The sequence below is a fragment of the Lentinula edodes genome (assembly GCF_021015755.1).
Source record: "Lentinula edodes strain Le(Bin) 0899 ss11 chromosome Unknown C8R40scaffold_32, whole genome shotgun sequence".
Taxonomy (NCBI): Eukaryota; Fungi; Basidiomycota; class Agaricomycetes; order Agaricales; family Omphalotaceae; genus Lentinula; species Lentinula edodes.
Window position 1 is genome coordinate 87959 of NW_025764338.1, and position 26315 is coordinate 114273.

Here is a 26315-nt window from a genome sequence, read left to right on the forward strand (position 1 = left end):
ACATCCACGTCGATAACATCAATGACACCGCCGCCGCGGGACGAGCTGACCAGCACTGTTTTTGATGCCCTACAAAATCTAGTGCCCACTCAAAAAGCAACTTTTCTGTTGGATACCGCCCTCGCCCTAATTGCCGTTGGACAGTGCGTCTATTCGACTGAGGAACTTGCTACCGGCTAAATATTTATTCATTCTTAGATATGGAGCACAAGTGGAAAATTACTTTGATGTGTATCTGCGCACACCAAATTTGCCAGTGGAAGATGTTGTAAGGGCCCTGGTAGCCCGAGGAAAGGCTCGGAAGGCTGAGGGGGAGTGTTTACTCGCCAAAGCTCAGCAGGGTGAGTAGTGAGTGATTGTCACTTAGTCAATCCACTGTCTAAACTTCTGCAGATTATGAAGCTGTATTGAAACTTGATCCTTCGAATAAAGACATACAACATCTACTTGGCCGGAGTAAGATGGTAGGTACACGCCCATAACTTGGGCATAGTTTTGTTTGATGCCTCCATATAGGTGCCGAAATTTATATCCAACACACCTGCATCTCAACGTGCCCCTCCGGAAATTTGGGAACGCATAGCATACCATATACCCCGCTATCACCTCCGTACTTGGCTATTTCTCTCACCCTTTCATCGAGAGATCGCCGTCCGCATCATCTTTCACACCCTAGACTTATATTTTGGTGAAGACCAAGATAATTTGAACAAAGGACTGGATATCTTCGATCGTGCCAAGAATGATCCAGTTTTCGCCAGAAGAGTAAAGAGTTTGAGGTTGCATTGGGCCTACGAAGAGGGTGACATGCTGGATCTGATGATGCGAATTTTCCGGACTGCTTTGCCGGAGTTCAAGGCCTTGCAAGACTTTGAATGGATAGGATATCCTGAATTACGGGCGGATACGATACAGGATATATTACAAAGTCATAGCGGTTTACATGGCTTGGGACTAATGTGGGTTTCAACTTTCAAGCTGTTCTCTGTTTATTTCGCTAATATCATTCTCTCACAGAGGTTGGCATTTTGATGCTATTGGAATATCCTCTTTTACCTCCCTCCGTAAATTCACTCTCCGAGCAGAAGATGACGACGGATTTGCTCCCATGTCAGAAATTCCGCTTCTTCTAAACACCAATCTTCCCACTCTCAAACATCTTGTGCTTGCTGCTTATCTTGCTCGACCTCATTCCTGGGATATGGCTTTTCAGAGCCACGCCATCAGTCGTTTAACCCATTTGGACCTGGTCGACACTCGCATTTCCCATTATGTCCTAGGAAGAATCCTCGGAGCTGCGGGGGGGTTGCGAAGCTTGACCCTACACGGAACAATGGAAGAGCCCGCCAAGGCTGCAGTACTTTTCGGTGGTGATCAAGTCATACCCGGTCCCAACGGGGAAGACCAGCATACATTTTTGCCTCATCTTGAGTCGTTTCGGTGAGTTCAATCAGCTTGAGAATTGGACTTTATCGAAAACCCCATAGATTTCTGATGGTTGGGCAAGACGAACCCGCACTCTATACCAGCGTTATCGAGTTTTTGCGCCGAAGGCCGCATCTCAGACGGCTGGATTTGGGAAGCTGCCCATGGCACATGGTATTAGCTCTTCTACGAGGAACACCTCCACATGTAAACTCTGAACTGGATCACAAAGCTTCCTCCATGTCGGGATCAGTTGCTAGTACAAGTTTCGGTGCTATCGCAAGTTTCTCATCGGGTTTTAATTCGCAACGAGAACCGACACCGAAAACTATCGGAATCCCGGGCTTGCGGACACTCGGTGTGCGCATGGGCACCATGACGGAAACGAAGGTGCTGGAGCTAGTGACTGTGTTGCCGAGGGAAATGGTGGCAATAAGTCTTTGGGCCGGAGTTCCTGACCGCTCGATGGTGGGTTCTGCCTTCCCAATCTCTCAATCCGTATTTATCGCTTTTTTAACATTATATACTAGAATGCTTACGCCCCGCTTTTCACCCGCTTCCACCAACTCTCGTTCCTTCATTTGCAATCTTCTTCACAACGAAGACCGAAACCCAACCTTATGCCCGAAAGTGAATTCCAGCGAGAGACGGATCTGTGGCAAGCCAGTGCAAGGAGCATTGCGTGCACGCTACCTACCCTTGATTTTGTTGGGTGGCATAGAGAACATTATGTTGTTGTCAGGAATACCCCCGCAGGATCATCGACAACGGCTTGCACTTCATTAGTTTCTGTACAGTCAACACCATCTTGTTCCGCTCCTATGATGAATGGCTCATCTCGGACTCCTTCCCTGTCCTCAGCTCCGACGTCTTCCTTTACATCCGTCCCCTCACTCGCATCTACGGCAAAGAGAAATTTTTCTTCCATAAATTTGTCGTGTCCAGACATTACTCTAGCTGCTCCATCAAGTCCTTCTAGTGAGGCCACAGCCTTAGAGTTGAAGGAGCTTCCTCCACGTCGGAGACTAGATTGTGGAAAGGGTGTGGACTTGGGCACGGAGGATGCAGCATGGCTTGAACGGAAAGATGTTCCCATGGACTATGAGGAGCCTGGATTGGAATGAATCTTTGCTAGTCACTGGACAGTGGTCTTTGCTGGAAAAGTGTCACAATTCGAAACTACTGGCTCGAGTCTAAGCATATGCATGCGCATCATGATCTGATTCTGATTGAGACACCATGATCTGGCTCACTTCAAATGCGTTGTGCTCAAAGAACAAAAGTATCCTCATTTGTGACTTAGGTGTTATCTCAACTTATTTAAATTCATTATTGATGCAGTGCTAGTGACTACCAGACTTCCTGTCAATTGTCGATTGTTTTTGTTCGTCCCAATTGTAATTTGAGCATGGATCATTTTAATAATTCAATCCATGATCATACGGATACATACATGACCTTGTTCTTTCTAAAACTTTGGCAACAGGCTATTGAAACTATCCTCTTCAGGACGTACTTAAGTTTGGATGCAAGATCAGAACGAACAACAACCAGACTTCCCTTTCCACATCACTTCTCTTTCTATCGACGTTAACGACTCATCGTTCAGTTTCCTTCAGTTTCTAACACAATTTGATTACTGGTTGGTATAGCTATATTGATGCTTTTCATGAAGAGTCAAATGCTGATGACCACCAGTGTTGACGGCATTTTTATGGAGCAGTCAACGATTATTGACTTGCACCAGGCAACTGGTATGTGTGTGCTTTCTTGTATTCACTCTCCATTAACCATGAATGCAAAGGTGGACTCACACTCGGTCACAAGCCAGAAAGTAAGTCTATCATGATCTTTCAAATCTGCTTTATTCATTTAGTGCTGCCCTATACACAGAGAACATGATGAGTGCCACTGCCAAAGTGACTATATACCGCCACATGCAAAAATATCAGTCTGGAATGAATGAGTTGGCAAGAAATGCTATATCTAGAGATCCCTGGACTCCAAATGTGATGGTTGATGAGGAAACATTGCACAGCATAAGGCGTTTAGACATACCTCGAGCTTGTCGTCCGTATAGTCATCTTCCCGACATGTTGTCACATCGATTGGGTAGATTTCAGGACGACACAAGATTGAAGCAGCGAATGGACGTGTTATTTGGTACAGAGGCTCATAAGTAAGTCGAGTCAAATCTTGCCTGTGGCCGACTCTAATTGAATTCTGGTGCTACAAAGGATCTTTGTGAATACGTCTGGTGCCGGAAAAACCAGGCTCGTTCTAGAACATCTGTGTACCAATTGGGGCTTATATCTCACCTGCCATAATGATTCCCATATTGGTTCGAAAGACATGTCCACCGCTATCTCGAGCATTGAGGATAGCCCTTCATTTACGAACACTCTCCCTCCGTCTCCCAGTATTGAAGTTAGCGGCAAAGATGATGATGACCGGGGACGTGTTTTACGGAACAAGATGGAGCATTTCGCGTCTACCCTCGAAGGTCACGAGTTCTCCCAGGTCCTCAATACTAACAATCAGCTGGTCTCATGCGAGGTGCTCAGTACGCTACTGGCTCGTTTTTACGTTTTGCGGCAATTCCTGGTGACTTTGGTCGAGATGGAAGAAGATATTACACAACCATTGCACATACGCAATTGGTTGCGACTTCAGCTTCATCCCGATCTTTTGTTACGGCCAGACGAATCGGGGGACATTTTCGCTCAGCTCAGAGACCATATTATGAGAATCATCGACTTCTCTCTGCCAGTAAATGAAATTGTCTTGAAGAGTTTGTTAACAGATGTCCTGGCTGAAATCCGGTCAATCCTTCCCTCCGACCTTGTAATCGTGCTCGACGAGTGTCAGTTTGCTGCACACAGTCTGAGAAATGCCTTTCGCTCGGATGATTGGATCTCAAAACGACCACTTCTCCGCCAAATAGCGAAATGCTTGAACGGTGTATTCAACGGCAATCTGTCGGACCTTGCTGTTACCTTCATTTTCACAGGGACTGGTCTTTCCAAAAATGACATAACTGATGCATTGTCGTCAGTCGTTGCAAAAACACCATTGTGCAAAGACGTGAATGATACTGGGGCATTCGACGACATTGACATTCAGCAAAAATACCTTGGAGAGTATTTTCCTCTCCATATATGGCGAAGCGACCAGTTTCCACGACTTTTGCAACGGATTTTTCGCTGGCTTCAAGGAAGGTGAATACACGATTTACTGAGTAAATGTCATGATCTCACTCATGATTTTGAAGGCACAGGTTCACTGCGGAATATATATCCGTGGTATTGCAGAATGGTTACAAAAATCTCGACAAGCTTCTCAACGCGTATATCTACAGTCTGACTGGCTTCGAGCCCACGGATTATCAGGGGAAGGAAGTAATCCCGGCGATAATCGATTTCCCGGCTCGGGCATTTGTATTCGAGGCGGTAAGCGGCAGGATGAAGGAAAAGATCAAATCATTGTGTTACGACTACCTGTTGAGATCAAGATTAGACGGATGGCTAGGGACAGACGAGAATGATTACATCGCTCACGGCTTTGCAAGGGTCAAGAATTCCGGGGGATTGACACTCATCAGAATCGATGAACCTCTCGTCATGATGGCCTGTGCAATATGGCTCAACGGAAGTCATGAGTCAGATGCACACTCGCTATACAAATATGTAGCTAATCGCATTCAGGATCACAACCCTTCAACCGGTCGAAATGGATTCGAAGAGTTCATGTGCTTCTACCTTCAGCGGGTTTTTCGAAAACCTCGAAGATTGGGCCAAGTTTTTGATTTACGGGATAAACAGAATCCAGAGGCAGAGAGTGCGCTAGCCCAGAAGCGTGCTACTTTAGTGACTCTTCATATTGATGAAGTTGGCTCCCAGCGTAAACTTGTGGAAGGAACAACTGATATTGAAAACATAGGTGAAGCAAAACTTCCAGGTGCACTTGGCCTAGCAATTGAGTCAACGGAGGAGTGTGTCCCTTTATTTGACTGGGTGAAGTTGAAGGGACATACAGCGTTTTGTTTTCCAATGAATGAGATGGGACCTGACATCATGTGCTTCCTCAAGTTAGAAGATGACAATGGAAATCCGGAAGACTTCACCTACATATGTCTTGCACTCCAATGCAAATTCCATCAAGTAGATGGGGAACTTGAACCTTCTACACTGAAGGATGCAATTGCTACGGTTACTCCAAGAAAATTTTTTGCACCACGACATGTAAGTTAAACCAATGGTAAATTTATTACTGTGAACTCATCTTTTTTGCACAGGTCAAAGACGGTAACAAAGCAGCACAGCGTGAAGAAAAGAGAAAAGGGCTACGTGAGAGCCTCTTAAGTGCCCTTGAAGGATTACCATGCAGGGACCCATTGGCTGGCAAGTACGGCGTGATGCGTGTCATTTGTGGGTTCCCTGTGAGGGTCGATCTTGACTCGGTATTCTACCAGCACAAGGAACAGGAAAAAACACGGAAATACATACTGGATCCAGACGAGGAAGATGAACATCCTTTGGGGAAGTTGAAAACAGAGTTCTTGACTTCAGAGACTGCCCATCTTCATCCAACGGATCTACTCAAGGTGATAAAATCGCGTGCGCGTAAAGCAAAAAAGAAGGGGGAAAGCTTCTGGAGTACTTTCGATCCCGCTATCTTGTGGTCAGAGTCTGAAGAGGAAGAGAAAGAAGAACCACTGAGAAGACAGCGGAGAGTTCCAGTCCGGGCAAAGTCTTTCGAGTTCGACAATCATTCACGCATGATCATTGAGATGTTGAGGTCAGATTATGGTCAAAGTCGAGGCTTGGATCTGCCGCCCAGAGTGCGAAAGCGTAAGCGCGGTTTGTCAGAGAAAGAGTTGGATGATTACGAGGGCGATAATGAAGACTAGATACTAAGATAGTTAGATTAATACACTTATCCTGTGCTTATCTTATCACGATTCTATAAATAATCAAATTCCTGAATCTTGAGCTTGAGCGCTTGGGCATGGAAGCTTTTGAATTTGATTCTTTTACGGAGGTTTCAGACGTTACTCTTGCTTCAAAATTCTTGCATGCTTATCTGAACAAAACCTCTGAAGGATTATTCAAACCCTCCCTGGAACTATGTACTACAAGTTTAACTGTTGATCTGTCTCTCCATGACACACTGAAAGCTATCCATCGGAAACGAGATTTAGATGCTCTCGAGCGTCTGCGCGGTGTGTCTTTTGTTCTCTCTGAACAGAAATCGTCCTAAACCTCAATGGCCAGTTCACCTCGAACGAAACTCATGGCGTTACCATCCTTCATTCGAGAAGATGAACCAAGTGATTCGCGCCATGGAATCTACGGGGAAGATACAGGATGTGGCGGTCAATGAGTTCAATCGACCAGTTTGGAGCCCTCTGAGGCATACTTCCGATACTCGTGTGGCTGAAAACATTCAAAAGCTTCGAATACCACTGGGGAAATCCGAGAAAGTGCCTCTTGTAATTCTTCATAAGCTTGGCAGTTTTCAACATGACTCGTTACTTAGGAAGAGATTGAATCGCATATTTTCTCCTCTGAATCATACGTGAGTCTGGGCTATGATTCATGAATTCCGAGCTGACGTTTCATGTTTCTGCAGCTTTCTGGTCAATACTTCAGGTACCGGGAAAACCAGACTCCTCTTCGAAGGCCTTTGCCTTCATTGGGGCTTTTATCTTACATGTGCCATAGACACGTCGCTGCTTGGAGCGGGGGACTTCGCGCATGTCGTAACCAACGTCAACGACGACTACAATTGGAAACCGCTTGTGCCTCCCATATCTGACCCCACACACAGCTCGGTCGTTCACGACAACATACATGTGGTCTACCGCACATGTAGTGAGGCGTTGCTAGCCAGGCTGCTCATATTCAACGTGTATTTGAAAGCTTGTTCGAAGGCGGGCTTTTCTCATGATCAACGAAGACGTTGGCTAGAATCACAGATATTTCCACTCAATCTCATCCCCGCATTCGATCCTTTCTGGAAGATCAAAAACTCGATTTCCACCCTCCAACTATCTGATTCAATCCTTGATCAAGCGATTTCTCATACGTTGGAGGATATCCAAAGTATCTGGGATATGCCTGCTGGAGAACATTTTTATGTTGTCCTGGACGAAGCAAATGTAGCTTCGACGAAGCATCGCTGGGCCTTCTCGGATGACTATGGCCGTTATCCCATTCTAAAGGAAATGCTGCGCGCTTTGAGACGCAGGCTAGGTCATTTGCCTGTGAGATTTGTCGTCTCCGGGACCATAATTCAATCAGAGCATTTTCAGTCAGCGGTCGGAGAATGGGCTGATTTTCGCTGGTGTTCGGATACTGGATCTTTCGACAATCCCACGGAACATCGGCGATACGTTTCCCAGTTTTTGCCGCCGGAATTAGTGAGTTCAGTTACAGGACAAGCTCTTTTGGATCGCTCATGGCAATGGTTGCGTGGAAGGTTATATGTCAATTATTTCTGTAACTTAACACGTCTTGCTAACGAATGTTCCAGGCATCGCTATACTGCATCTTTCATCGCAGTACTACTTAGCAGCGGCTTTGAAAGTCCTCATTCACTGTTGGGAAATTACATTGAGAATATCTCCAACTACTTTCCCCCTGATAATTCTGAGTACACATCAGGAGAATCGGTTCTTTTCGATAAATGGTACGACTCACTTGGTGACAGCGGTCTAAGCGAAGGTAATTGCAGAAGGAAGCCCTCCATATCAAATCTTTCCTCATTCACCTTATTCTAGGATGGATCAGCGTTATCGAGATGCACCGAGCAGTCATCAGCTTTCTGGTTACCTCGCGCGGGTGTCACGATTGTTCAACCAACGAGAGAGCACTCATCAGTGAAGATTACGGTTTCTTCATTGATCCCGACTGCTCCCAAATAGCTTTGGATGAACCCCTAACTATAATGTACGGTGCGGGGTGGCTCAAGAAAACCAATAAGAGATCGCGCTTTCAGATCACAAACTTCGATATTTTTGACTCTCATCATGGCACGGACGCACGTTCTTCTCATTTTGCTTTCTTTCTTGCATTGTTGTTTGCATCAATGTTTGATGGTTTAACACAAATTTCAAATGCATTCACAGTATCTGGAATATCTACTCCTTTCCTCGAAGCAAAACTTGTCACATTCACCCGTATTGGCCCTCGACTAGAAGCGAGAGATGTACATTTTACAGATCATACTCCCGACCGACTCGTGTTGTTGGCTACTACCCCGGAAGAGGCGCTCTGTTGGTTCAAACACGAGCGTGATGAACCATTTTGCGCCTTGCAATATTCCTCAAGCACAAGTGCAACACTGGTCTTTTGTCTTCAATTTTCTGACGCGCGGACTTCTTGGGTCTTCGTTCGAGTACCTTCGACGTTCCAGAACAAGGAAGAAACGGATTTTGCCCGAGACATACAGGATCTCCATCCAACCGAAATTTTTCGTGATCAGGTAAGGAAACCTCTCGACCCCAGTCTTTCGATATATTTACCCCCCTTGCAGTCAGAAGTCGCTTCGCTCCTCAACCAGATACCGGATCTCTGTCTCGATGCGGGTCCATCTGGTATGCTGCGTATTTCTGGGTCGTTCTGGGTTGAAAAAGCGACCGAAGAGAGCATTCCGCATGAACTCTATCCCTCTGGGATTTTGAACATTGAAGGATTAAGCGGAGCTGCGAAAAGTATTTCCGAAGACATGCTCATGCGTCGTCTTTCTCGAATTTTCTCTCAAAGGAATGAGGTAACTGTTGTACCTCCGGCGTCAGCTACTGAAGCTCCCAAAGAACAAGGTCAAAAACGAGGAAGATCCACGACGATTGACGATGACGTTGGTACGGCAACCTCTGGGACATCCCGATCCAAAACAAAAAACCCCCCGAAGTCTACCAGGAGCGACCATGCTGCTTCGTCAGGCTCTAGCACTCGAGGGAGAAAAGCTCGCAAAGGCGCGGGCAGAAGTCTGCGATCCCGTCGCATCCCAAGCAAAATTAGTAATGTTGCAACAGGACGTGCTTCAGCAAGTGCTCCTCGCTCTGATCGAGTTGAACCCACTGCTTCCTCTTCTTCGCACACCTCTCCGTATAATTTGCGCAAGCGGTAAGCTACATCTTTGTATTGTATCTCATGTTGTCGCGTTATATATTCATTATGGATTATTTTTACTGAAACACCACATTCTCGTCTAATATTCTCTATCGCATTTACACGTGAGAAAACTCCGAATCCGGGAGTCCGCTACCTTTATCTTCATCGTTCTCCCTTTTCAACCAACTCTGTCTCCGTCATTCTCGCTCTCTAACCAAATCTATGGCGATACTAGTCGATGATGCTTCATCCTTTTCAATATTGGCTACTTGCTATACATCGCTAACGAAAAAGACCAGCCTAAACAGGATCTATGTATGATAACCGAACTGTCATTGTTCTTAGTCCGGCCAAAGCTGCACGATGGTCATATAAAACCAACAATGGCAATTTTCGAATGAGCACCCAACTCTTCTTATGCCTGCAACCAGGACAGATTCGCCACTTCTTCGTGAGCGTCGGAAACACGACCCGTATAGTGATGTCGAAGTACGACAACATCCAAAAGGTCCATTGATGTTCAAGACCTTGGATCATGTTCCGCACAGACATGTAGATGCTAGGCTGTTTGGGAAAGCGTTCAGGAAATATTACTCACATCTAGGTCAACCAGAGGTACGCGACGTTCTACCGGATTGGATTCTTTTAACTAACTAACTCCCGCTAAAGTATCTGCGACCGCTTCCAACAAACCTGCAGCCGAAGGATCCCAGGCCACCTCCTTTGAACATCACTGACTTTGAGGCCGTTCGAACTCTAGGTGCGTACAGATCACCCTTCAAATCAATTGTCAACGTCATTGACCGATGATCACAGGCTATGGCAGTACTGCCTCTGTCATCTACGCGAAAGTTGTGCGGAATATCCATCCATTAGATCAGTCTGGTAGCGTGTTTGCTGTCAAAATTGTTGAAAAGAAACAACTACGTGAAGCAGACTCAGTGAGTCGCTTGTTCGACTATCCCAGACTAGAACTGAGAAATCCCCTTGCATGCATAGTTTGAAGAAAATACCCCAGAGAGCAAGCAAGTAGAGCGTTCCATCCTTACCGAGCTTCCTTGGAATCCTTTCATCTGTGGACTCATCGGCACATTTGTCGATACATTCAATGTGTACTATGCTTTCGAATTTTGCCCCCAAAATTCTTTGCGCGTAGTTCTTGACATGGGCGAACGGTTGGAACCAACCGTTGCTCAGTTCTACTTTTGTGGCATAGTTGCTGGGCTCGCTTTTCTCCATGACCACGACATTGTGCATCGTGATGTGAAGCCGGAAAACGTTTTTCTAGGCCCCGGGGGTTACCCTATCATGGGAGACTTTGGTACCGCCCGAAGGATGCAGGACGATTTCATACAGGTCAGAGAAGATGAACGCGGCCTCTCAATTGCTCCTCCGATGTTACCATTTGACTGGCACGAAGTTGGAACATTCGTCTACAATGCCCCAGAGCAATACACGGCGATGACTGAATCTCGATATATCGGTTCCAGCGTAGATTGGTGGGCAGCAGGGATCACTCTATATGAAATGCTAGCGCGAGAATATCCCTTCTACTCAAAAGACACTAAGAAGATGGAAGAGATGATCAAACGAGGAAAATACAGATGGCCGAATGACGTTTATGTTGGCAAAATAGTTAAAACGTTAGTTGCTGCACTGCTCGCCGTGGACCCTTTGGAGCGCCTGGGTACGCATGGTGTCCAGGAGGTCATGGATTTTCCATGGTTTGAAAATGTTGATTGGGCGAAATATCATGCGAGGCATTATGTGGTGCGTGCATCGTTGTACACTCTTCCCAATACTCAAAATGCTCAATCGTTACCGAATTGCAGCCTCCTACACGTGAAAACATATACCCTGGGGCAGGAGAGAGATGGCACGAGTTAGCCCTACCACGCCCGCAGGACGTACCTGGTCTGCAATTAACAGAACCTGCGATAGAGCTTAGACATGATTCACGATTCAAGTTTAAAGAAATATAGTAGTATAAATAGTTCTTTTGTATATGTTCATAAACACGTCTTTTTGGAAAGTAATTTACACATGTAGTTATAGATGTTGGGTCATTTGTTGTACGGACTTTTCGAAAACAGTTCGAGCAAGGATCATAATGGAAACAAAATTACTCCGTAAAATGGTATCCGGATCCATATTGTTGTTTCGCTCAATTCGACGGGCGCCCGACATTTTGCCTGAAGTGGGAGTGATTTAAGACAGCAAGCAAACGGCACTGATAATACTCCTCGACTTACGCAAACTGCCCTAAATAATTTCCCGGAGGATCATATCGACAGACCAAATATCCGGTTCCGTTACCCAAGAAATTGCAGGTGGCGATTGCACAAGCAACGGAGGTGGTGGATTTCCATACAACCTGATGAGATGAAATAAGCCCGTTACCGCAACGTGTACGAGATGTGAACCCACCTGAGTGAAGTGACCAGTCGATGAGGAGAATGTGGGGTTGCTATCTGAAAGAAGGTCAGAAATTGTACCACCATTACATGACTAGATGAGAAGCCCACAATTGTATTGCGCTGTAGGAATGCTTTTATGTCAACTATAATTGTAAACATTGATTCAAATACGCACAAACTTCTGCCATCCACATGTTCACGCCTTGTTGGACAGAGATTCCTTGTGGAGCTGCTGCAGCCTACATTCGAAAAGAAGTATATTGTTAAATTTGAGTATGACCGAGGTTTACTATGAGTATTTACTAAATTTTCACCATAATTTCCTCCGCTATGTATAAAAACTTAAATTTTCTACCGTGGATAGTATGTGTGGCATGAACGCTTACCTGTGTTGAAACACACACGCATTAGCCCATTGCTGAGTGGCCGGATAAAGATTCGAATTCCATGTCAACGAAGATGCACCATACTGAGCACGCGCACTGTTATGACTGTTGAGAGTGGATTGAATGAATTCTACTGTTGCCCCACTGGTAGCACTCGCTGTCTGGCTGGAACTGGTGAGGCTAGAGGTAGATACACTGCTGCTGACAAGTCTCGTGAGGGTCTGAACGGAACTTGTTCGGCTGAAGCTGAAATTGGTGAGGCGGGAGGCCGCCGTACTGCTGCTGGAAAGTTTGGTGAGGGTTTGAACAGAACTTGTGCGGGTGGTGCTTGTAGGTCTGGGGTTCGTTGGAATGCTGCTGGCAGACTTGGAAGAAGCGAATGTAGTAGAACTGGTCAATCTTATAGATTGCGTTGACATTGATCTAGTGGTGGACACCGAACTCCTTGTGTTCGCGCTGGTAGTATCAACATGGTTAAAAATCAGAGCAGCGTCAGTTGTCGCCATAATTCGTGCAACAAGTAAGATGGAAAAACAGCTTTTGATCTGCATGATGAAGAATGTTATAGGGAAGAGGTTTGGTTTCGAAATGGGTTTGAATATGTACATGGACGAATGGTTGACTTCATATATACATGTCTTGCAAGAAGTATGACGATGATGAAGTTTTAGATAGTCGGGAATTATTGACCCGGAGGCAGAGAAACATTCATGACGATGCCAGCTGCTGGTTATGATGTCTGTATATTTTGGAGAATGAGAAACACCGTGCTAGGGGGAGTTTGAGATTTACACTCGGAGAGCACGAAATCAAAATGCTTCCGCGAGAGAAAGCAACGAAAATGCAGCAAGAATGGGGAATTTGCACCCAACGTCGGAGGACTTGAGTAGTCGCCATATTACCATCCGGTCTGATAATATCACCCGAATCTTCGTCTTGCGTACAGGGTGTCAAACATTGTCAAGGGAAGTCGAACTTAACCCTGCTTCAGCCTCCTTCAGCCTCGAAGCGTCCCGCTGCTGGTCGAGAAGGCCTCATGGGTCACGCGCGATGGCCCAGAAGATCCAAGCGGTCAATTCAGTGGTCTAGACCTTACCGCCATAGACACCTTATATACCGCGGTCGAAACTGGTCTTCAGAATTTCATTAATCCATTGAACGTTGTTGCCTCATCGTTGAAAGGCTCTTTTTGAACCTATTCTTCCGCTTTTACAGCCTAATCTCTTCATCTTCACATTCCATAATTTTACGATCTGTCACGATATGTGGTTCGCCAAAACCACTATCCTCACACTCGCTTCGACGTACCTTTTATCGAAATCCTCTGCATCACCTCTCCCTGATCCTTCTGAAACACGTCGGCAACAAAATAATCTTCGAGCAAGAAACATTGTGTCGGATAGCTCTGATATCCAAAGTTCGTATGATTTCATCATCGTGGGTGGTGGTTTGGCTGGGTTGGTCCTAGCTTCGAGGTTATCCGAGGACTCCAATCATACTGTCCTTGTGCTGGAAGCTGGAGAATCTGGCGATGCAAATATAACACAAATCAGTGCGTAACTATCAGTGATTTATCCATGTTATTTCTCATCATAGTCGTGGGATATACTTATATGTAGATACGCCGGCCGACACATACTACAACTCTCTCGTTGGATCAGAATATGATTACGCCTACCAGGTAAACTCCGTTTCATCATCTATGAATCCTGTCCCTCAAATCATATGGTCAGACTGTTCAGCAAGCTGGATGTGCGAACCGGAACGTCTCCTGGCCCAGAGGCAAAGTTCTGGGCGGATCTTCCGCTATCAATGGAATGTACCTTGTTCGACCCAACGAACCTGAAATCAACGCGCTACATTCGATCAATCCCAACGATACGGATGAGTTTTGGACATGGGATTCATATTACGCTGCTATGAAAAAGAGCGAAACTTTTGGTGCTCCTTCCGCTGATGTAGCGGCTGAAGCTGGGATCCAGTATAGCGCCTCGTCCTACGGATCTAATGGTCCCATTCATTGGTCTTACCCTGGAGAAACATTCAACCTTGTCGGAAATTGGACACCTTCGCTTTTGACCCTCGGCATTCCAACGAATCCAGACGCTGCATCAGGCGATAATTCTGGTGCTTACATCACAACCTCTTCCATCAACCCTTCTAATTGGACTCGTTCATACTCGCGTTCCGGGTACATTGATCCTTTGCCTCCACGATCGAATTTGGACATTCTCACGTCTGCGACTGTCACGAATATCGTTTGGCAATCTGGTACGTCTGGTAATTTGACGGCCACTGGAGTGCAGTGGGCTTCCTCGTCTACGGCAGCCAAACAAACGGTGAATGCGAATAAGGAAGTCATACTCGCCGCTGGAAGTATTGGCAGTACACAGCTGTTACAACTGAGTGGGGTTGGGCCATCCAAGTATTTGCAAGCCGCAGGTGTAGATGTGCAACTTGACCTTCCTGGAGTTGGACAACGACTCCAGGATCACTTGGTGTGTCTCCTTTTTACATCCTGCTATGACCGATCTTCATATCTCTTCAGAGCGGGAGTCTCATTTACAGCACCAACGCGGAGACAGCGGGTGATATGTACAATGCTGGTGTAGCCACCGCAGAATTTCTCTCTTACATCAACTCTGCTACTGCATATGTCAACCTCACGACCCTTCTTGGATCAGATAATGCTTCCGCTCTCATCTCTTCTGCTCAAGCAGAAGTCGACTCGTCTGTGTCGTCGTTCCTCCCGTTGGGTGACTCCACTGTCGCTGCTGGTTACAAGGCAATTTATGACACCATCACAAATCAGTTCTACTCGAGCAACAGTGGCCAGATTGAATTGTTGTTGAGCATTACTAGCACAAACGTCCTCCTTCAAGCTGCCATCCAACATCCTCTCAGGTAAGATATTCGGATATGTTCGTAGAATTTGACTAATCTCATCACCTCAGTGCGGGCGAGCTCTATATTACCTCCAACTCAGCCTTTGACTACCCTTACATTAACCCCAATTATCTTGCACACAGCGCCGATCTTACCATTTTGCGTGAAGGGTTTAAAATGGCACGACTCATCTCGCAGGCTTCACCACTTTCCGCGTACCTCACAGGTGAAACCACTCCTGGATCCTCGGTCAGCACAGATGATGAATGGAATGCTTGGATTGAAAGCGCTGTAGGAACGGAGTACCATCCTACAGGGACATGTGCGATGCTCCCTCTCGAGTTGGGAGGCGTTGTCAGTCCGTCATTACTCGTTTATGGTACTTCAAATGTCAGGGTTGCAGATGCCAGTGTGTATCCATTCGACTTGTCTAGCCATGTACGTTTTCTGTATCCATCCCTCATTTTTTTTCTGTCTGATCCGGTGATTCGCGTAGCTGGGTGCACCTACATACGGACTCGCAGAACAAGCCTCCACTATCATCAGGGATTACTGGAATGCCGTCTCGACGAACCCAAACGCTACGACCAGTACTTCATCGCCCTCGTCGACGTCCTCGAGTTCAGGGAACTCTAACACAAATGCTGCTCTTCGTCCTGTGACTAGCGTTAATGGGCTAGGAATGATGCTCTCTGCAATTGCCTGCCTCGTGACTTGCGTGATGGCACTCTGATCTTGTTTTGTGTGCGCCCAAGACCCTCATCGTTATATCTCTAAGCCATGAGGCCTGTCTTCCTTCATGGACTGCTTTCTTTCCGTATCACCATTCCCTTCAACTGACATGCTACAATCTTGAGTCTGCTTTGACTAGGACCTGAAAATCGGACTTGAATATCCTTCCTTTGAACTTTCTCCTAATCATTTTTGTCTTTCTTTTTTGATTGATTACCTCCACTCTCTTCCCCGACATGTCCCGACTCTGCTCCTCGCATTCGCTGAAGATCACCAAGATCGCGTACTTTACGTCCTCCTTATTTAACAAATAAATACCTATCTATTGGTACACATCCCTGCGTACCTATCACTGCATACTTATAGTGGCTCATCCTCTTCTTGTACTGCTATACTCAACTGTTGTGACGGACTTTATCTGACATTCATACAGACTCGTACATACACATTCGCATTTTGTATCAATAGACAGCACAGTAGTGTCATTAGGAATCTCCATGTCGGCTGGGAATAATACTTCCTCTCTTCGAATCGCTCGTCCACATCCTGGTGGTTGTGGCAACTTTGTATACTGGCCAACTTAGAAACAATTTATAGCAGAAAAAGTATACAACAATCGGAGGATCCATCATTGAAGAAGACTAGTACTGGTAAAAGTACTACGTTTATTTCTCTAACACTATTGCCCGTTCATAGGACCAGGCTTAATAGTCACCAGTGGATCCGGACTGATCACTGGTAGTGGTAGCGCATCAGACGTCTTGGTGTGAAATTGACCAGAGGCTGCTATAGGTGTACCGCTACCGTAGACAGCTTTAGCTGGAGGAGCTTCAAATACTTGGCCTTCTGTATTGAAAACAACTGTTTTGCCAGGGCATCAACACTGCGGTTCAATGAGCCCGGGAAATACATACAATTATCCAAACTGATGTTTTCAGGATCGTCGAATGTGAGGAAGCTAAGAAAAGATTAGGCTTGACTTGGCTTGGAAAATTGTCCCAACCCTTACAGGTACTTCAATACTTCAGCGAACCAGAATGATTCTGTATCATCTTCTAGCCCTGCAGTGAAATCATTCACGTCATTCAAACCCGCAAATCCATTTGTCTCATTCGCAACCAAGAATTTTCGGAAGCTTTCGACAGCACTCGCAGCACGGTCTAGATATTTTGTGTCGCCAGTGGCACGCCAAGCGTAGAAGTTTGATTCAAGCACTTCAGGCCGTTGTATATAATCGGATGCTGTTAGGAAGGCAAGATGTCAGTAAATGTTATACATATGTGATTCACGCGATTCCAGAAAGTCGTACTAGTGATCCAGAAACCATGTTCACTATTGAACGCCAATTGCTGAGCGTCTGGTTGAGTGAAGTCCCCGTCAGGAGCCATAAAACTGAATGTTTCAGGACCAATTCCCGTCCTAAAAATATTCAGCAATGGAAAAATAGGGTCGAATAAAAAACGTACTCTGTGCTGGCGTATGTATTCCAGCATGCTTCCACAAGCTCCAGTCCGATGTCAACAATCGTTTGGTTGTTCAAAAGCTTCCCCCCTGCGATGTGTATATCTTAGCATCGAATAGTACTACTAGCATTGACGAGAAAGATTTACCAAGGATCCAATTTCCACCATGAAAACACGCTAAATGCGATCCCTCGAGAAGGATTTCCCCAGCATTCCAATCAGCAAGGTAAGTATGGTCCCCAATCGTGGAAGTCTACATTGTGTCAATAAAGAGGGAGGATGGGAGAATCAATGACAGACCCTTAATAATTCTTTTATTGAGCTATCAACGGCAGCATGCCAAGTGTCCGCAAAGAGATTGTCGTCGGTATTTGTGATTCGTGCATACTTGATCAAGTATTCGAGGTAACTATCAGTCCCTCCTCCCCATGTCTGTCGAGATCGAAGTTGAGGATATCACTCTATCACAGGGCTCAATGAAACAAGTCACTTACGAGGAAGGCGTCTACGAACATATCATCCGTTGGGTCAACAAGTTGGGGTGGTAAGCCTAAAATTTGAGGACTCGATTAACCTCAAAAAGACTGAGTCAAATTGCTTGATACCTGGGAAGGGACTTGGCTAGCGCAGGTAAGAGGGTTACATTTCAATGGTCATAGTTGTAGAATGCTTACCAAATTAGCTATGGTTCGAACGGAACCCTCTGACAAGTTTGTGTAGAGCTGGTTACCTGTGTAACTGTGAAATAATGTCAGAAAATTATGAAGATCTAGCAAATCAAGAAGGGTCATACAGAGTAACTCGAGACCATTCTACGTCGAGCTAAAGGACAATAATTAGTGTCATGGATAGGCAAGTCGGATCCATTCTTACAGTCCCTGCTTCAGCCACGTTATTCTAAAAGATAGTCAATCCTAAGTCGATGGTTCGCATTGCAAGAATTTACTGACGACAGCTGCGATGGGTGAATTGTTTGCAAAGAAAATTTCTCCAAACGGAATTGTCTGATTCTGTATATTAATGTCAGACAATCGAGGCACACCGCGAATGTTGAGAGTCAATCACCGGGTCTGCCCAAGCGAAAACCATCTTATCCACCAGTTGTTGGGCTTGTTGCACGAGAATCTGGTGTTGTTTCCCGCTCAGCTCGTAGGCGCTGATCATTCCACCCACGTAACGAATGCTTGTTTCAAAAAGACTGCACCATGCTAACATCTAAAGCTGTTCAAGAGCTGGATACAAATGATATTACCTGACAGAGCTCGGGGTGTTCGATTGACTAAAATCAACTTTGGAAACGAAGTCCAGAGCTTGCTCGAACAGATCCTGTGACAAAGAAGTTTCAACGATTCTAGTGCGTTCTTTGAGAAGGGATTAGAAGTGATTTACAGTCAGATCCATCAAAAGCTTGAGAGTATAATGAGTCGATGTTCAGTCTTATTCACTGAAAAACATACCATTGTGCCCATAGCATCAGCAATGGTGGCACCCCAACCATTTCGATCATCCACAAAACCCTTACTCACAGGAAGCAAGGAGTCATGCCCAAATGCAAACTCACTAGGTGAGGGTCAGTATTGATTAAACGGAAACTACACCAAACAAATACCTGTATGCGCTGTAACTTTGCAGGAAAATATCCTTCACAGCTTGTTGATTAGCAGCAGCACTTGCGGGGACCTTTAGGTTAGGGATTTGAACAGGGCCTGCAAGTGAAAGGGAAAAGCTGCACAAGATCACAATCCATCTAGATGGAGGCGAAAACTTGACCATCCTGCACACGCTAGACAAAGGTTACGAAGAGAGCCAGAGGAGCTATGGGAAATGTAGACAAGGACCTTTTATGACAAGTGATCGAAGCTTGTCTGTTGCATGAACAGCTCCAGGAAGGGAGAAAAGAAGATCGGGAATGGGGCCACATGCAGCAATCATCCTTCGATGTTTTCTTGGATTTCTTGCCCTTGTAGTCCCGAGAGTTTTCTTCGGCGCATTCCAAATTTAAAGAAGACTCTCCCATGACTCGCAATCATGTTCCTCGAAAATCGTACACATGACGGAAAAAAGGCTGCAAAAGGTACGACAGACGATGTCGGCGCGGCTGTAATGGTCATCTCGGAATCACACATTCTCGACGTGAGTTCCTCCCACAGGTCATGAGAAGCGGCGTCAAAATTAGCACACTTAAAGTAGATAATTTATTGACTCTTTCTTTTGTTTATAAAAGGTTACGTTTTTCGGCGAACGAGGACAGAAGGGGCGTATACATATACTTTTCAAGCTGTAAGGTCGCAGACACCCGGCCTCAGGGCACACCATAATGGTTGAAGTGCAATTGCTCCTACACCACGCTGGGTCATTCGGAATGCAACATCGTGCAAACGAGGTACATCAGGAAACACGGAATTTTCTATGTATCACTATATAGACTCGATCATGATTATAGTCTCATATACAAGTCCCCTAACCTGTATCACTATAGTAGCAATAGTAGTTACCACCAAGTGCTACATAGCTCGCATAGCACAGATAGTCTAATGCTTGCCTACTTAGCCTACAAATCTATTCATGCAACATAGGGTATAGGTACTACATAGTTCAAGCTACAACTACACAAAAAAAACAAAAATTATTCACACCGAAATCAATTTTTCTAAGAAAGAAGGAACACAATAGTATATTTTCACAGCATACATACGTTACTATTTTTGTACAAGCAGCGTAAATAAGCAGAAACCGAGATAGATATTAGACACATGTAAAAGTCTGATTTTTGATAGCTAGTCTAGCTAGTATATGAGATAAATAATTTACCTTGGTTGGAGCGCAAGTAAGCAGAGCCTAAACAAAAACAATAATCAGAGGAGGAATTCTGACATGAACACAACATACACGTACTAGTATCAGTTGCACCATGATTGCCCTGCTCACACAATTCCTGTCAAATAAAGTGGGTAAGAATTGGTTGGCAGATAAGATAAAATTGCTTACCTGTTTCCGAATGCAACTGCTACCATTCCACTGCTCATTGCCATGTATGTAGTTGCTGCCTGTAACTAGTCGCTGAAGGCAGGTGTAAAGGGAAAGATAACGAAAAATAACACAAGAATGACAAAAGGAGTATGTGGATAGTGGACAAGGCCAACGCCAATGGACCACAAAATGGAGGAGAAAGGAAGAGAGAAGGGGAGAACGACGGATTTTGTATTTTCTTCGCGCGTTGATCACTTGGAAAACCGCGGGAAAATATTTCTCAGCACCTGTATAGTGCCACGTGAATATGCCGGGCCTTGGTTTTTTCTTCTTTTTCTTTTAAGTCCGATTGTACAGTATGCGTTGTCTTCAATTTTGTGTCGACCATGAATTATTTTACAGTGATTTCAAGTTGATGTCTATGTACATACTGTCAATACCATAGTTAAAGTCATTGAATATAGTTTATTCTTCTTTAATTGTTTCAACATTGTTAAATCATGACTAAATAGTATATATAATGCAGTCTACACATGCTATGGAATATTAGGCAAAAGCAATGGAGAAGATCGTCAAAATTACTGAAGCTATGTAAGTCTACTTGATCACCTTAGTGAAGTACGTAGTGATACAATATCATACATAGTAGTTGCAGAGTTGCTACGTGAACTATATAGTGCTACCAATACTATGGAGCTTGGCAGGGGGACAATATTGGCTATTGTACTCTTGCCCAGGGCAATATAGCCGGTTCAGTGTTTCCTGATGTAGCGCTTCACTAATGTTGCCTCCAGGTCCGGACCAAAAAAGTTCTGCAGATGCAGCAGCACGCGGCCACACGATTGAATCCAAGTTGGACGCATGCGACTGCTCGGTCCAGAGGAGGTGTTCTCCTGTGACAAACGCATTGAGTAAAATACAGTTGCCAAAATGATGATTGGTGAGTCTCTTACCCCCAATGACGAGTTTAGCTTGAGCATCGGTCAAATTAGCGACTGGGTCGAAGCTATATGCATACTGCCAGGTTTTGAACGGATCGCACCTGTAAAAGTGAAATTAAAGACATATTCAAGAGAAGGTGGCGATTTTAAAGCTGACCAACTATTGCCTGAAGGATTCGCACCAACCCAACCACCTGCGCCACAGTCAAGGTAGAAATAATCTGAGGGGGCCTGGACAAGCCTGAAGCCTTTATCGGCGACAGCAGCAGCATCTGCAGATGAGATCCACACCCTATAGAGAGTTGAAGTCAATATTTGTTTTCAAATATGAAACTAGTTGTATATACATCACGATAGTATTGTTCGACAAAGTGAGGTTGAAATCGAGGACCATTTCTGATACACATGACCGTAAATACAGTTACTATGGTATAAAATAGTTTGACTCACCTTCCCAGACTACAGGCGTCTTTCCACTGTCCTCGAGGACACTCTGTACAGTTTGTGTAAAGGTGTCGAGGGCTTGTTCCAAAGTTTTTCCAGTTGTATTTAAATCGGCTTGAGTAGATTCGTCAATAGCGTAGCACTCAGTATTGAGTTCATCTCCTCCAGTGGAAAAATATTTTCCGGGGAAGCGGGCAGAGACTGAAGAAATGAGAGAAGCCGTAAAATTGGTTGTGTTGGCATTGGCAAAACGAAGTTGACCAGCAGGAGGCTCTGGAATCATACAATATAGTTAGGATGGTCAACCAATGAAAAAAAACGCACGATAAACCATTAGCGTACGTGGCCCAAGGAGTGGCGCCTGGACAAGCGACATGTTCTGGGTAGGCTTGAGCAATAATCGCGGTGTGTCCTGGAGTATCTATTTCAGGAAGTACATCAATCCCTCGCTGACAAATTTCGTCAGAACAGATATCGATTGATCCAGTAAACACTTACTGCATTAGCATAGCTGACGATAGTCTGTACATCATTAGTACTGTAGACGAGCGAGGGACCATAAGCTCCGTTAAGTGATAGTTCCGGGAACTCGGGAACCTCTAAAGGGAAGCTTTGACTGTCGACCATGTGCCAATGGAAGGTGGTCATCTGCGGACACCATCAGAAGATGAATAAAGAAGAAGCACAAGAAGCACCTTAACCCAGCTCATTGCATCCAAAGTACGCAAGATGTCAGATACAGGGAAGCTAACAAATAACTTAAGTGATAGGCTTGCGGAACATTGGACCGGCTTACTAGTTTCTAGAAGTGTCCAGCATGAATCCGCGATAAGGCTGAATTGAAATATCAATTTTAGACCATACATATGGAGTACTACTTACAAAGACAGGTGAATCCGTGATGGCTATGGGTGCTTCAATGGTGTAGGTGGTGTTGTTGAGATCGTACCACAGCTGACCAAATGTTGTCAGACCACGGAACAACCCCAAAGTCGAGTTGGCCTTGATAGTGGCTGCTGAACCATCTTCCGGCACTGTCAAAGTGTACCCTTCCACACGACTGTCGATATCATCTATGGCTTCCTCAGAGATACTAGTAGGCTCCCCGGCGACACCGGAATCGTAAGATAACACGAGGGAAACAAGCGAAGAGGCATTCTGCAAGCTCTGATTATACGAGGCTCCCCTGTCCACGACCAAGGCCTCGAGTTGATCTGTTTGAAGATACCCTTTGGTACGTGAAATCGCGTCCAAAAGATCCTGAGGAGGATTTGGTATTGCCGAAATGTCGATGTGAAAGTCGGATGCGAGGGTCAGTGCTGCAGTGCCCGTCGAAAAGTCCGTAGGAAGAGGCCAAAGGGCGTAGGCAGCGCTGATAACGGTAGCGACCACGAGAAATATGCGAGTCATATAGTAGTAATTGGGGGTAAAGAAGTGGATCGTCTTCTTGCTTAGACACGTCCATCTTATAGGTAGCCGTATTAAATTGTTGACCGGGGAAAAGTTCAAATCAGGACGCGGGTTCAATGTGGGAAAGTTGAGACACGCGCCGTCCCGATGATTCAATAATCTAATAGCAAGAACTTCGAATTCCTCATGATACACAGATTTCGAGTGTTCGCGATCTATGATTGCTTCGCACTACGATATTGGACTTCGTAACGCTATTGAAGTTTAAACGAAATCATGAATTTCATAAGGATTCCACAAACGAATTTACGAGCAACTGGAAGTAATAAAGAATACGCAGCGAGAGAAAAGCCCTACAAAAGAAGGTCATCACCACCACTGGAACTAGTAGCTCCTCCGGAAGAGCCGAAAGATCCAAAGGCATTCCCCATGGTAGGTTGTTGAGGTTTTGCAGGCCCAGAGCCCCACAATCCGGCTGATGCCTTTTCATTCTGTATGTCCTTAATCGACTTGCTTACAACTGCGGCACCTGCCGCTGGCGTCGAAGGCTTTGAACCCAGTGACATGGACCACAGGTCATCAAAATTGGCGCTCGATGCAGGTTTAGATGAGGCAACGGAGGCTGCGCGATTCATGGTAGAGCCGGAGCTGGAGACTGACGTAGTAGACATTGGCCGCATAGTAGGTACACCACCAAAGGAGCTTTGGTTCGACAATGACGGCGAAGGTCGGTGCATTCCTCCTGTAGCCATTCCAGCCATACCCATTCCCGAAGAGCCCATACCCATTCCCGAGCCATATACCAGGCCTTGAGTCTGCATTGGTGGTGCCTGAGGTTGGGCGTAGCTCATCGATTGGGGTCTCGCCGGCGTAGCCGATGTTGAGTTGAGCATTTCCATCAAATTCATCTTGTGTGCAGCGGCAGGCGCGGCTTGAAACGGTGCAACAGTAGTATGAGGAGTGACTGGTGCAGCTTGGAAATCAGCAAAATCATCGTCTGAAAGAATGTCAACGGATAGTAAAAGGGAAGGGTGGAATTCCACGCACCATCGATACCAATACTAGTTTGTGCAGGAACAGCCCCCACTGCGGGTAGAGCCTTTTCGGTAATGCCGAAAGGAGGGTTGGATGTAGTACCAGAAGAGAAAGTGTCATCGTCAAGTCCGCCAAGAAGGTCGACTTCTGGTGCTGGTGCAGGCTCTGGCGCGGCAGACTTCCGAGCTGGAGCAAAACGAGCAGAAGAGGGAGAAGATACAGTCAAGCTATTATTCCTTGTAGGAGACGTGGCCACAACTTCATCATCGCCAGCGTTGTATTCTTCGAACCCACGGGAGCCAGAATCCCTGAAAGAGCTGCTTCCGCCACCGTAAGATCCAGAGCTCCGTTCTTAAGGGAGTAAAAAACGCGTAAATGACAGGACATTCATTTAGAACATTGACCCATACCTCCAGAACCATATCTGTCACCGCTGTTATAACTAGAGCTTCCTCCCCCATTGTACCCAAGGCTATCGCTCCCAAATCCACCATACCGACTTCCTCCACTAGAGGAACTTAATCCATCACTCCCGGTACCGATATATTTGCTCCTGTTGGCCTTAGCTTTACGACGCTCGGTACGGATGTTTTCGACGTCGGATAAAAGCTCGACAATCTCTTTTGAGCGATTTCGGACATTGATTCCTTGGTCTTTCCCTTTGTCGTCTATATAATGGAAGTTGCGTAGCATTTTGATGGTTGATATATGTGCTCTTGCGTCGTCTACAACGCGTTCAGAGCCATTTTTAATGAGATACTCTAGAAGTTGAAGGGACTTGTAAATCTGGCGCCATTGTTTAGCTTCCTTTTCCATAAAGCGAGAATATATGCTGGGCATGATCTCGTTGAATTCTGGACTATAATGTGCATGAAGTATTGAAATGGACTGTAGCAGATAGTGAGACGCACTAGTTGAATGTACTAGAAGCAGTTATTAGCTTTGGCTATAGTGGGCAGATACTTTGAGATACTCACCGACTTGCTATATCCTGCATGAGAGTCGAGCTTGCGCCCCTACATGAACCGATTATTCTCGAAGTTCTTGAGTTGTTACCGGACTTTCTTACCATGGGTCATCGTTTGTTGCCTCTCTGACCTTGGCCTCTATCTCGCTGACATTGAGCACCACATTTTTAGCCTGATTCCAGCGTGAACTGAGCACAAAGTTGAATGAATCGATCATGGATGCTTACCTGTTCATAGTACGACTTGATGTCGTACAATGTGATTTGAGAGAGGGTACTTCCGAGCGCTTCTAGTCGGTCCATGGGTCCAGTGTTTGCTTTGAAGGGAAACGACGAAGAAGGTGGATTACAATTCTAGAAGTACTACTTAGAATAATAGCACAGCAGCTGGAGAGAATCCCAACCTTAACCTAGGTGCCAGAAGCACATGATGTTAACCAGTCACACGTATCGACGTCGTTTTATTTTCTCTGTGTTGAAGACCTGGTGAGCGTATCTACGTATCTATCAATCTACATATCTGCCAGAATACTGAACAATCGTGAACTACAAGACCACTAGTCAGCTGAACATTCACCAAGATCTGTAAGGCGCGCTTGGGCTATAGCAGTTCCGGTGGTCCAAACTTTTCCGACCTGGTTTCCTACATACCTCATTTCCATTAATTATTCCATCCCCTTTTTCTTTTGACTTACTACGCCTTGCATACTAAGAATCAGAAAGAAGTTTATAATTATTGAGAATTGATGCTCTATCATTTGGTTTATGTATGTAATCCTGCTCAAGAATCGTCGTCGAGGGATCATTCTTCCTTCCTAATTCTTCCTCGTCTTTTATTCCATGACTTTACAAACCTACTCCTTGCAACACTCAAATTACCCTCGTGAGACTATGCGCCGTCGCTCTGATCAAAGCGACAATATCACTGGGTCTCATGAACCATCAGCATCTGTACGACTCGTTACTATACAGTCTTCTCGAGCATCCTTTCACTCTGCCAATGGAAGCTCGAATGCAGTCGACCGCCTCGTGGACGAAAATGAAGAAACTGCATTATCTGATCCTGTTCACCTTACTCTTCGGTCTACTTCCCATGGCCAAACGCGTTCAAACTCTCCTGCA

General features: G+C 45.4%; 9 protein-coding genes across 9 annotated transcripts; 5 read left to right on the top strand and 4 right to left on the bottom strand.

The window, feature by feature from the left end:
• Positions 1-21: 21 nt before the first annotated feature.
• On the top strand, positions 22-2549 carry C8R40DRAFT_1173686 (uncharacterized protein; the record flags this gene model as incomplete). The annotated part of the gene is made up of 7 exons (XM_046232060.1): positions 22-143; positions 199-341; positions 394-464; positions 517-959; positions 1018-1440; positions 1488-1893; positions 1956-2549. 7 exons carry the CDS (start codon positions 22-24, stop codon positions 2547-2549), a joined length of 2202 nt encoding a protein of 733 aa, XP_046083373.1.
• A 736-nt stretch (positions 2550-3285) lies between these two features.
• On the top strand, positions 3286-6387 carry C8R40DRAFT_1117520 (uncharacterized protein). The gene is made up of 4 exons (XM_046228662.1): positions 3286-3604; positions 3663-4643; positions 4697-5666; positions 5720-6387. The coding sequence occupies exons 1-4, from the start codon at positions 3324-3326 to the stop codon at positions 6332-6334; spliced, it is 2847 nt and encodes a 948-aa protein (XP_046083374.1). The 5' UTR covers positions 3286-3323; the 3' UTR covers positions 6335-6387.
• Positions 6388-6429: 42 nt separating this feature from the next.
• On the top strand, positions 6430-9759 carry C8R40DRAFT_493553 (uncharacterized protein; the record flags this gene model as incomplete). Its single annotated transcript, XM_046235241.1, has 6 exons — positions 6430-6646; positions 6699-7002; positions 7057-7905; positions 7960-8150; positions 8207-8910; positions 8962-9759. The coding sequence occupies 6 exons, from the start codon at positions 6433-6435 to the stop codon at positions 9556-9558; spliced, it is 2859 nt and encodes a 952-aa protein (XP_046083375.1). The 3' UTR covers positions 9559-9759.
• Positions 9760-10247: 488 nt separating this feature from the next.
• Positions 10248-11734, top strand: C8R40DRAFT_1204415 (kinase-like domain-containing protein; the record flags this gene model as incomplete). Its single annotated transcript, XM_046233144.1, has 4 exons — positions 10248-10302; positions 10359-10487; positions 10549-11312; positions 11375-11734. Coding segments are annotated over 4 exons (1098 nt in total), but the record flags the coding sequence as incomplete, so codon positions are not given.
• Positions 11707-12764, bottom strand: C8R40DRAFT_1071786 (CAP domain-containing protein; the record flags this gene model as incomplete). Its single annotated transcript, XM_046226378.1, has 6 exons — positions 11707-11734; positions 11795-11916; positions 11970-12013; positions 12135-12198; positions 12263-12287; positions 12346-12764. The coding sequence occupies 6 exons, from the start codon at positions 12762-12764 to the stop codon at positions 11707-11709; spliced, it is 702 nt and encodes a 233-aa protein (XP_046083377.1).
• Positions 12765-13608: 844 nt separating this feature from the next.
• Positions 13609-15964, top strand: C8R40DRAFT_1052881 (alcohol oxidase; the record flags this gene model as incomplete). The annotated part of the gene is made up of 6 exons (XM_046224789.1): positions 13609-13897; positions 13965-14026; positions 14079-14843; positions 14894-15249; positions 15300-15669; positions 15728-15964. The coding sequence occupies 6 exons, from the start codon at positions 13609-13611 to the stop codon at positions 15962-15964; spliced, it is 2079 nt and encodes a 692-aa protein (XP_046083378.1).
• Positions 15965-16325: 361 nt separating this feature from the next.
• C8R40DRAFT_1204419 (glycoside hydrolase family 47 protein) lies at positions 16326-19199 on the bottom strand (the record flags this gene model as incomplete). Its single annotated transcript, XM_046233145.1, has 17 exons — positions 16326-16824; positions 16878-16921; positions 16973-17204; positions 17273-17382; positions 17430-17514; positions 17574-17679; positions 17727-17858; positions 17921-17976; positions 18032-18047; positions 18101-18164; positions 18220-18248; positions 18300-18323; positions 18377-18436; positions 18492-18624; positions 18679-18752; positions 18872-18986; positions 19036-19199. 17 exons carry the CDS (start codon positions 19197-19199, stop codon positions 16643-16645), a joined length of 1626 nt encoding a protein of 541 aa, XP_046083379.1. The 3' UTR covers positions 16326-16642.
• A 500-nt stretch (positions 19200-19699) lies between these two features.
• C8R40DRAFT_1052620 (N-acetylhexosaminidase) lies at positions 19700-23191 on the bottom strand (the record flags this gene model as incomplete). The annotated part of the gene is made up of 11 exons (XM_046224770.1): positions 19700-19833; positions 21176-21289; positions 21350-21438; positions 21495-21629; positions 21685-21733; positions 21788-22054; positions 22113-22230; positions 22280-22429; positions 22477-22528; positions 22578-22615; positions 22664-23191. 11 exons carry the CDS (start codon positions 23189-23191, stop codon positions 19700-19702), a joined length of 1674 nt encoding a protein of 557 aa, XP_046083380.1.
• A 353-nt stretch (positions 23192-23544) lies between these two features.
• Positions 23545-25496, bottom strand: C8R40DRAFT_1071791 (uncharacterized protein; the record flags this gene model as incomplete). Its single annotated transcript, XM_046226379.1, has 7 exons — positions 23545-24188; positions 24239-24577; positions 24637-25085; positions 25138-25149; positions 25204-25242; positions 25296-25366; positions 25422-25496. 7 exons carry the CDS (start codon positions 25494-25496, stop codon positions 23545-23547), a joined length of 1629 nt encoding a protein of 542 aa, XP_046083381.1.
• Positions 25497-26315: the final 819 nt, after the last annotated feature.

What these genes read in the sequence shown, in the direction of transcription:
- C8R40DRAFT_1117520 (XM_046228662.1), top strand. Translation starts at nt 3,324, where the DNA reads ATGATGAGTGCCACTGCCAAAGTGACTATATACCGCCACATGCAAAAA. An exon ending in TTTGGTACAGAGGCTCATAA is followed by an intron (nt 3,605 to 3,662) that starts GTAAGTCGAGTC and finishes GGTGCTACAAAG; the next exon opens with GATCTTTGTGAATACGTCTG. An exon ending in AATTTTTTGCACCACGACAT is followed by an intron (nt 5,667 to 5,719) that starts GTAAGTTAAACC and finishes TTTTTTGCACAG; the next exon opens with GTCAAAGACGGTAACAAAGC.